At 37.6% G+C, this 11,475-nt stretch overlaps 1 protein-coding gene across 1 annotated transcript in view; it reads right to left on the bottom strand.

Moving 5' to 3' along the window:
- Positions 1 to 11,475, bottom strand: part of LOC110448686 (regulator of telomere elongation helicase 1-like) — a 50,845-nt gene that overhangs the window by 19,723 nt on the left and 19,647 nt on the right. Inside the window, exons 17-24 of the mRNA XM_021495066.1 lie at positions 9,321 to 9,481; positions 7,856 to 7,933; positions 7,011 to 7,151; positions 6,216 to 6,331; positions 4,670 to 4,793; positions 4,127 to 4,280; positions 3,574 to 3,671; positions 691 to 729 (exon numbers count right to left, since the gene is read on the bottom strand). Coding sequence (XP_021350741.1) covers positions 691 to 729; positions 3,574 to 3,671; positions 4,127 to 4,280; positions 4,670 to 4,793; positions 6,216 to 6,331; positions 7,011 to 7,151; positions 7,856 to 7,933; positions 9,321 to 9,481 — 911 coding nt within the window. The remainder of the gene's footprint in view (positions 1 to 690; positions 730 to 3,573; positions 3,672 to 4,126; positions 4,281 to 4,669; positions 4,794 to 6,215; positions 6,332 to 7,010; positions 7,152 to 7,855; positions 7,934 to 9,320; positions 9,482 to 11,475) is intronic.

The following is an 11,475-nucleotide window of genomic DNA, read 5'->3' on the forward strand; positions in this document are numbered from 1 at the left end:
TCGATGTACTGTTTTTGTTGTATTGAAGAGAGAAGGATAAATCATCATTTCAACTTTTTCTATTGTAACTTACACTCCACATCATTGCTCCTTTTCCTTTCCTAGTACAAGCTATGTGCTGGTTTGTAATTAACAATTAGCACTAGCCTGTGCTGGTACAGGAATGGTGTCCTCACTTCAGTCAACAATTCCCCTTTTCATTTCAGATGTAAACATGATGACCAGTAGAATTTGCCTCACTCTTTCCTAGAGAAAATAGCTGGTGCTGGTTGATATTCATCAACTGGCACTAGCCTGTGTTGGTAGAGGAATGGTGTCCTCTCTCCATCAACTTTTTCCTTCTGTCTGTCATTTGATGATTAAATCCATTTGAATAAGCAATATCTGTCAATCAAATTACTTGGAAGGAAATGTTTCACCCCTAGCACTAGCTTGTATGAGTAAATAAAGGTTTTAATGTCTTTATTAGGGAAGTCTCGGCAGACAACTCCCTTTCCTGTGTTTCCTTGACATTTTTAAACTTAAATGCTTGTGCTGCTAGAAAATATGTAAAATAACCTTTTCTAGGGTGATCTGAGATCTTTGTCTACCTGCTCACCAATGTAGATCTACACTAACATACTCCAGATCAATCATTCTAGTGAAATCAGTGATAGCTGTAAATAAGAAATTGATGTAATATTTACTTACAGTGTCAAAGGAGTCATCTAGCAGGTCAGTATCAGTTTTCTGGAAATAAAAAAGAAACTGTATCTTAGTATAAGTTTGTATATTTATATATAAATGTCTTGCTTAGAAATATCAAATAAGTTAATAATGATAATAACAAGAGGCCCAGAGGGCCTGTATCGCTCACCTGGATATCTAAGCAATCATGGCAAAAAATTCTCCAATTGAGATCCAAGGGAATATGCCAGACCTTAAGGCCAATCCTTGAAGCATATCTGTATTTGATTTTTTATGCCCAGCAAGTTTATGTATGGTTATGGGGTGGGGATCTCAACTGTTTCCAAGCTGTGACTCAGAAACTAGGTCCCTAGGATTGTGGCCAGACCCCAGGATCAATTCTAATATCATGACTGCATTTGTCTCTTTTTGCCCAGCATTTGTATATATAGTTTTGGGNAGGGATGCTTCCAGTTAAATATGGTTGATATCCATCTCTTAGTTCCAGAGAAGATGTCGCTTAAAGCAATATAGCCAAATTGCCCCCTTATTGCCCCGCCCCTCAGCCCCCTGGGGGGTCAGCCCCATCATTTGTACAATTTTGAATCCCCACCACCTAGGGATGCTTCCAGTCAAATTTAGTTAAATTCCAATAAGTGGTTAAGAAGAAGAAGTCGTTTAAAGAAATTGTTGACGGACGGACGGACGACGGACGGACGACGGACGACGGACGGACGGACGACGGAAGCCACTGTATGGCATAAGCTCACCTTGGTCCTTTGGACCCGGTGAGCTAATAATAATAGTTCAAGGTTCATATATACCGCTTTATCACAACCTAGTTTGTAGGTCGTCTCAAAGCGGTTCCCCACAAATTATTACCCTGGTTATAGGGTCCTTGCAACCAACCAACATCTTTCTCAACTCCCTGGGGAGCATACAACCAGTGCTGCCACTTCGGCGCTCACAGTTAGCATTCTACAATTCTAGCACTGCCCAACCACGTACTCATTTACAGCTGAGTAGACTGGAACAAGTGGAGAAAAGTATCTTGCTCAAGGATACAACACAGTGCTGTGACGTGACTCGAACCTGCAACCCTTCTAAAAGCTCTTGTGAATCAAGCATTATGACAATATATAGTCTCACTTCAGAAACAGAACATAATAACAGCTCTAAATTCTCCTTCATATCAGCATATATTGAGAGAAGGCATTCCTATTTTACCTTGTCAATTCAATGTCATATTTTACCATTTGCCACAACAAATACAAGAGGCCCAAGGGCCTTAGCGGTCACCTGAGTTATATCATAGGTACTGGTAGCTTTATTTTATTGTTTAGATGTGATGTGGAAACCAGCATGTAAACTAAGTGAAACACAATACATGTCATGTCATCAAAGGATAAGAATTTAAAAATATTGGAATGTTCCGTTTGGGACCCCGCCCTAGCCCCTGGAAATGGCGCAGGAATTCCAATTTCGCAATATAATACCCTCATCCACCAAAGATGATTCTGACCAAGTTCGAATAATTTTCTGCTGAAAATGGATAAAATATACCCAAAAGTGTTATTTCCCTATATAAACTATAGTAAACTTTACCCCCTACCCAAGGGGGAACAGATGGCTCAGGGGTCCTGAAATTGACAATTTCAATAACGCTCCTGATGATCTTTCTATCCATGCAATGAAATTGACTGTAGTACCTCTGAGTCTGGAGAAGAAGATTTTTGAAATATTGGTAAATTTCCCCTTTGGGGCCCGCCCTGACCCCTAGGGTTGGGGTAGGAATCCTAATTTTACATTTTAAAACCATCTTCCTCCAAGGATAATTCTCTTCCTTCAAGGATAATTCTAACCAGTAAGAATAATTTCCTACAGAAAATTGTCAAAATATTCTTACTGGTTAGAATTGGGTATATTTTATCCATTTTCAGCAGAAAATTATTCAAACTTGGTCAGAATCATCTTTGGTGGATGAGGGTATTATATTGCAAAATTGGAATTCCTGCGCCATCCCCAGGGGATGTTGTTTCCCTATATAAACTATAGTAAACTTTACCCCCTCTGCACGGATAGCTTAGGGGTCCTGAAATTTACAAATTAAATAGAGACCCGGATGATCTTTCCATCCATGCAGAGAAAATGACTGTAGTACCTCCGAGTCTGGAGAAGATTTTTGAAATATTGGTTAATTTTCTCTTTGGGGCCCCACCCTGGCCCCAGGGGTTGGGGTAGGAATCCCAATTTTACAATTTTGTAGCTTCATCTACCAAGGATGATTCTGACCAAGTTTAAAAAATTCCATCCACTGGTTCTTGAGAAGAAGTTGAAAATGTAAAAAGTTAACGCACGACTACGGACGGAAAGTAATCGGAATATGTCACTTGAGCAAAGCTCAGGTGACCTAAAAACAGAGAGTCATGGCCCATTGAATACCTTTTATTTTTAGTACTGACCAACCTGAGTTGTTATTCATGAAACTGTTCATGTTGCAGAGATTTTATGCTAAAGCCAACTTTCTTGTGATGCACTTAAATAATGTGAGACAGAAAGCAAGTTTTAACACTTAAAATAGTTTTGGCATGAATTCCTTCAATTTTTTTTTCCAAATCATGGACAAAATGCATATTTTTTTTTTGAGTTATCAATAAAATAAAGAAAGTGGGATTGAGTACAAAATCTCGGTTGGAGCATGAAAATAGTTTCATGAACGAAACCCCAGAAGTATCCCTATTCAATCATGTTTAAAGCACCAACTCACTTCACATTTACACGGAGAACACAGTACATGATGCCCCTGGTCTAACTCCCTTTAAAAACCTCATCTCTCTTTCAAACACAGCTCTACGTCCCTGCTGGTCTATCTCCCCTTGAGGGAACAAGAATATAACAATAACTCACCTCACTTTCAGTCAGGGCCCCTAGGAGACTGTGCTTCTTGTTCTTCACCACTGACTGCCTGGTCTGCTCATATTGAATCTGTAGCCTGGCATTCTCCTCTAGAAAACAAATTTGCTCAAATAATTTTCAAATTTAAACATTTTTCATACTTTCAAACTGTGCTACTTGTCTAAACAACTGAAGTTGGGTATTTGAAAGATTTCTCTGACGATATAAGTATGTATACCGTTTTCTAAAACCCAGTAAAATTGCTACATCCCTATCCTTCTTAAAATACAATTGTTGTATTATTTTATAAACAGTTCAATCAGTTCCATTATATGTGGTTAAAGTACAACATGTTCGCCATCTGCTTTCTATATACATGTACAGTTTTGCCTCCTTCCTTTCTGTATTCTCCAGTAGGTCTTTTTTTTCCGTACCAGAGACACTTCTCTACTATTCTACAATCTGACACTAGGTAATAACAAAGTATCCTCATAGCCACCTCATAGGTGTCAACCACCCAAACCTCCAATGAGGGAGGGTTGACAGCTATGCCACCAACTCCTACCTTCCGTGTTACGAAGACTCTTCACATGCTGTTCCACCTTACGAGCCTGCTCTAGCTTTGGGGTGACCTTTGCCCTTGACAAAGTGGGAGCAAAATGTGCTCCATGACATCCAGCTGTTAACTGTTTCTTTTTCTGCGGTTGTGGAGCTGGCAACTATATACAAAATAAAGGACAGGTGTTTTGAGGCTATACACTGTACAACGGGAACTTTTCGCCGTACTTTGACTTACGCCTTTTTTCACTCTCCCCAATGAGGGTAAATTTATCACAACAGCAAATACTGGTACAAAAATTACAATACAAAATGTATATAGTAATTACATGTGAATAGCGAAATTCAAAATAGGATAACAAGGATTTTATTGGGGGTGGGGGGCTTATTAAAGAAATTACAAAAATCACCAAACATATTTTCAGGTCGTTTAAATAATAATATGGGATTGTAATTTGGTTTTTATACCTGCCTATGAAGTAGAGAGTCTTTACTTCTTTGACTTGCGTGACTTTTGCATTTGAAAGACTGTCATTTCTTTCTTACTTACGGTTTTCTCAGCAGCTTTGAAGAAGACCATGATGTCCTTCAGACTTTGCCCAAAACTGTTGTATTTGTTGACATGTGGACGTACCCATATAGGTAACTGTTTCACCGAGTTCTCATAGGAAAATCTAGAAATAACACAAGACATATGGTGATCTCGTGGGAAAACTTATAAATAGCAAAAGTCAGAAATTTATAGGAAAACTTAGAAATATTACACATTGTTCACACTACCTACTATAAATTGTGACGTTATCTTAATTGACAACAATAGTACTGGGGGCCGAACAAAATACGCCGGTCGAATGCCATATAGTGTTATATACTTTCTTACATTTCAATAAGATCTGCATCATTCTAAGAGTGGTTAGCTGATATGCTATAAAAAATGTAGGAGAAGATCTTCAGACAAAAAATCAAATACTGAAATGAATAAAGGGCAATTACTTTTGGAAAAATTGTTGAATCAAAATTCTTTTAAGGGAGACACAACTTCATATCATGGCTATTATGTATACTAAGTTTCAAAGAGATCCGTTTAAAAATGTAGGAGGAGCTTTCCGGACAAAAATCAAATACTGAAATGAATAAAGGGCAATTACTTTTGGAAAAATTGTTGATTCAAAATTCTTCTAAGGGAGACACAACTTCATATCATGACTATTATGTATACTAAGTTTCAAAGAGATCCGTTTAAAAATGTAGGAGGAGATTTCCGGACAAAAATCAAATACTGAAATGAACAAAAGGCAATAAACTTTGCAAAAATCGTTGAATCAAAATTCTTTTAAGGGAGACACAACTTCATATCATGACTATTATGTATACTAAGTTTCAAAGAGATCCGTTTAAAAATGTAGGAGGAGATTTCCGGACAAAAATCAAATACTGAAATGAATAAAGGGCAATTACTTTTGGAAAAATTGTTGAATCAAAATTCTTTTAAGGGAGACACAACTTCATATCATGGCTATTATGTATACTAAGTTTCAAAGAGATCGGTCGAGAAATGTAGGAGGAGATTTCCGGACAAAAATCAAATACTGAAATGAACAAAGGGCAATAACTTATGGAAAAATTGTTGATTCAAAATTCTTTTAAGGGAGACACAACTTCATATCATGACTATTATGTATACTAAGTTTCAAAGAGATCGGTCGAAAAACGTAGGAGGAGATCTCCGGACAAAATTCAAATACTGAAATGAGCAAAGGACAATAACTTTTGGAAAAATTGTTGATTCAAAATTCTTTTAAGGGAGACACAACTTCATATCATGATTATAATGTATACCAAGTTTCAAATAGATCAGTCGAAAAATGTAGGAGAAGATTGCCGGACAAACAAAGTTTACGCCATATGGATGGAAGGACAATGCCATACCATAATACTACCGTCAAATTCCTGTCAAATTTGACGGTCGTATAAAAAATGATAAACCTCAATAATAAACATTAAAATTGAAATGTACTGAATGGGGTTTCTTACAGCATAAAAGATACAACTCAGATGAAAAACAATTTTATATGCATATTTTTTCATCTGTTTACCTTGTATCACAAAGAATGATGGCACCGTAGTCATGGCGATGTCTGATGACACGCCCAATAGCCTGATTGACAGCCCGTGAAGCCTGCTGTTTGTACCAGTCATTTCCAGTCAGAGTCTAAAAACATTGGTTTATGTTAATAATTGAAGGTCTCTATCATTCGTTCAATTCATCAGTTTGTCAGAGTTAGCAGACATAATTTCTCCAAATTTTGTTAAGACAAGCCATTCAGATAGATATGTCCCGCCTGTGCCCCGCTTTGACCATCAATGCACATATCAGAGAAACGCAAAAACTTAATATTGATGGAGATGTCAATGGACCATGAGAGGTATGCCGCATCCATCATTCGATGCATGGGTTGAGATGTACTACCCAAGATGCAGCACTTATAGTTTCAGAGAAATTAACTTAAATGCAAAAACTTAATGTTGATGGAGATGCTGACAAAGTCAATGGAACATGAAAGGTAGGCCGCATCCATCATTTGATGCATGGGTTGAGATGTACTACCCAAGATGCAGCACTTATAGTTTCAGAGAAATTAACTTAAATGCAAAAACTTAATGTTGATGTAGATGCTGACAAAGTCAATGGACCATAAAAGGTAGGCAGCATCCAGCATTTGATGCATGGATTGCGATGTACTACCTAAGATAGTAAGATGCATCTATGGTCCAAGTTTGGTTGGCCTAGAGCACTTATACTTTCAGTGAAACTAACTTAAATGCAAATATCATATGGGAATATCTGACATAGGTGGATGTAGATTTTCGTATCAGTTCGAACAATGCACCTGGTATGTCTGTTTGCCTTTCATTTCATCGAGAAACTCCATTTTTAGTTTGACCTTGGGGTCCATACGTGGCGGGTAAGGCAGGCCTGTGATTATGACCGCTCGACCGTTGATATCAGAAAAGTCAAGGCCCTCGCTCACCTGTGTAAAAAAAATAAAGCAACTTTTTGCGAATTCATTGCCCAAACTTTACAGAAAAATAAACAATGTTTATCTAACTTTTAAGTGTCCTGCCATATGCTCACTAAAATAGACTGTCAGAACTACCTGTAACCTCGTCAAACTTCTACGGGTTATGGCCATCTTCCATCTAGAAACACATCACATATCATTGTAGATGTCCATCTATCACTAGATATGCACCTACATCATAGTGAAGTCACTGTCATCTCTCCTTAGAAAATCAATTTGAGACTGTTTTGAATGCACACACTGAGAACAATATGAGGATTTATTTATCACAGAATCATAGAGGAGTATGAAGTCTGGAATACTGCAAAATGTCCTTCCAAGGTTGTAATAATTGATCACTAGTCTTTCACATTAGTAGGTAAATAACTATTTTTCCTACAAACTTAAAATTTAACATCTCTTCTGAAAACAAATGTACTTACACGAATCATCAGTATCAGTAAAACTACAATAAATTATTCATCTCAATTGATACATGATGAACCCTGATCAACATCAGATTCATTAAATACCATGTACTACTGATGTAGATTCCACTGGCTCCAGTTAGCAGTGTCTTAGTGCATATCAACACACCATATACCAATAGTTTGATATTGTTACACCAAGTAGAAAGTGTTCAGAAACATCGGACAGCATGCTATTCAACCTACCTTTCCTCGACACACTGCTACAAAAATAGCACCATTCAGACTGGGGTCGTTGATTTTCTCGTAATAACCTTCCATTGCCTGAAAATACAGTCATAAAACCTTCAACAAGGTCAAAGGTTTGTAAACATTGAGCTTTTTACCATTTTCTTATTCTGTTGTTTTACTGGTTTTTTAACATATGGTTTTTTTTAACACATGAAAAGTGGCTACCGGTAGTAATGGTGTCAAAAGTGTTGTAATTATGTTAAATGCGTAGGGATCAATAAAATCTATTACATGTAACTGAGGGAGATCGGGTTACCTCAGTCCAGGGTTAAGATTCTCTAACATAATCCCAACCGAGATTTAAGCAGAATTTTAGCGCTCGACTGAGATATCCTGATCTANCTTAAGGGAGACACAATTTCATATCATGATTATTATGTATACCAAGTTTCAAAGAGATCGGTCGAAAAACGTAGGAGGAGATCTCCGGACAAAATTCAAATACTGAAATGAGCAAAGGGCAATAACTTTTGGAAAAATTGTTGATTCAAAATTCTTTTAAGGGAGACACAACTTCATATCATGACTATTATGTATACTAAGTTTCAAAGAGATCGGTCGAAAAACGTAGGAGGAGATCTCCGGACAAAATTCAAATACTGAAATGAACAAAGGGCAATNGACTGGGGTCGTTGATTTTCTCGTAATAACCTTCCATTGCCTGAAAATACAGTCATAAAACCTTCAACAAGGTCAAAGGTTTGTAAACATTGAGCTTTTTACCATTTTCTTATTCTGTTGTTTTACTGGTTTTTTAACATATGGTTTTTTTTAACACATGAAAAGTGGCTACCGGTAGTAATGGTGTCAAAAGTGTTGTAATTATGTTAAATGCGTAGGGATCAATAAAATCTATTACATGTAACTGAGGGAGATCGGGTTACCTCAGTCCAGGGTTAAGATTCTCTAACATAATCCCAACCGAGATTTAAGCAGAATTTTAGCGCTCGACTGAGATATCCTGATCTAGCTCAGTTACAGGTAATAGATTTTGTTTCTTGCACTTTTTATTCGAAAAGACTATTCCATGCCACTATAGACTACAAGTATCCAGTCTGAGGCCTCAAATAAATATGGCTTCTTCACTACTTAATATAAGCTACATTTGAATGCTTCCTTGTAAAAATGTAGTCCGTCCTTACAAAGAACACAACGTATTTCACAGTGTAGATTATATCGGATGAGATTGATAGAATCTCTGACCCCCTTGGGGAATCTCAACCCGAGGGTGAAGATTCTTAAGTTTCCAAACACCAGGCTTTGCCGAATCTTTCCCTGAGGGTTGAGATTCCCCTATCTCACCCACAAGGGNTAGTCATCATGTATGTCAGGAAATCATCAACGAGGATGTTGTTGTCAGGACAACAGTCATCAAGTATGTCAGGAAATCATCAACGAGGAATGTTGTTGTCAAGACAACTGTCATCATGTACATAAAGAAATCATTGATGAGGAATGTTGTTGTCAGGACAACTGTCATCATGTACATAAAGAAATCATTGACAAGGAATGTTGTTGTCAGGACAACTGTCATCATGTACATAAAGAAATCATTGATGAGGAATGTTGTTGTCAGGACAACTGTCATCATGTACATCAAGGTAATCATTGACAAGGAATGTTGTTGTCAAGACAACAGTCATCAAGCATGTCAGGAAATCATCAACGAGGATGTTGTTGTCAGGACAACAGTCATCAAGTATGTCAGGAAATCATTAACGAGGAATGTTGTTGTCAGGACAACTGTCATCAAGCATGTCAGGAACTCATCAATGAGGATGTTGTTGTCAGGACAACAGTCATCATGTACATCAGGAAATCATCAACGAGGATGTTGTTGTCAGGACAACAGTCATATGTACATCAGGAAATCATCAACGAGGAATGTTGTCAGAACAGTCATCTTGGACATCAGGAAATCATCAACGAGGAATGTTGTCAGAACAGTCATCGTGGACATCAGGAAATCATCAATAAGGAAAATCAAGATTTTACTTTATACACAAACAATGTACGTACCAAACGTGTCGCAACGTTTCAAGACCGACCGGTTTGTGTATAAAGTAAAACTTTGATATAACATGTTATAGTCTGAAACAAGTCATCCTAGACATCAGGAAAATCATCAAGACTGTTGTTAGTACAGCTGCTGTCAAGTCGACCACCAGGAAAATAGCTACCTACATTGTAAAGCAATCTCTACTTACCCCGGTATATCAGTACCAGGTATTTCTTTAATTGGTTAAGTACCAGCTCTGTCACTACCTATATATATTTGCTACAATAGCAATTCTTTATAGTTCATGGAACCCGTATTAAACTAACCTTCACATGGTCACCTGTAACACCTCCAATCCTAGATACCATACAACATGCATTAAAACAACTCAGAGTTGAGCTAAACCTATCCAAACATCTATATTACTGAGGTACAGAATCAGTGCTAACATTTTTAGCTAACTTACAAACACTTCCCACATCCTTCTCCACACCACTTTACTCTGAATATGCTCGTTTGTTGTGGTATTAAAATTCGGTTGACTAGACAGTGTGATTGCCTCTTTTGTTTATTTTTAATTTGTACCCAAAAAATATTTTTTTCAAAATATTTTAAACCTAACAAGACAATTCAGCGAATTATAGTCCCCCACCTAATGCAAAATGCAGATGATAAATTTGTGCAGGAACTAATTCTATATATAAATGTTTGACAGACCCACAGTATTCAATAAGGAGTAGTGTCAGTGACCTGGTCAAAAACAGAGTGACCTACTTTTAATACGTGACACACCGCCGCACCAAGGTGAACCCATACTCCAAGTATGAAGTTCCAGTGACTAGTAGTGTAGGAGATAGAGCCAGGACAAACTTGTTCTTTGATGCAGGTCAAAGGTCAAAATGTAGGTCAGAGTGACCTACTTTTGATACAAGACACACCGCCTCACCAAGGTGAACCCATACCCAAAGTATGAAGTTCCAATGACAAGAAGTGTAGGAGATACAGCCTGGACAAGATAGCTGAAGGAGGGACGGAAGTATGGAAGGACGGAAGGACGGACGGACTCGACACAAAACTATAGTCCCCCCCGGTTCCCAGTGGGGGACTAATTAGTGTCATCAAATGGCATGAAAAATATACACAACGTGACTTGATCATGTTTGACTCACCTATAACATTCCCGAGAGATGACATGTAACTTGGCTTGAATCTACAACACAGAGACAAAAAAAACGATAAGGAAACGTTTGCCACAGTTTAACTTTTGAAATAGGTCACACATCAGTACAATGTTTAACATAATGGTTAAAACAATACTTAACAGAAGTATCAGTGAAAGGCCTGACATAAGTGTCTGTACAATATTTAACAGAAGTATCATTGAAAGGCCTGACATAAGTGTCTGTACAATACTTGACAGAAGTATCAGTGAAGGCCTGACATAAGTGTCTGTACAATACTTGACAGAAGTATCAGTGAAATGCCTGACATAAGTGTCTGTACAATACTTAACAGAAGTATCATTGAAAGGCCTGACATAAGTGTCTGTACAATACTTGACAGAAGTATCAGTGAA

This window comes from Mizuhopecten yessoensis, unplaced genomic scaffold, assembly GCF_002113885.1.
Source record: "Mizuhopecten yessoensis strain PY_sf001 unplaced genomic scaffold, ASM211388v2 scaffold4135, whole genome shotgun sequence".
Lineage (NCBI taxonomy): Eukaryota > Metazoa > Mollusca > Bivalvia > Pectinida > Pectinidae > Mizuhopecten > Mizuhopecten yessoensis.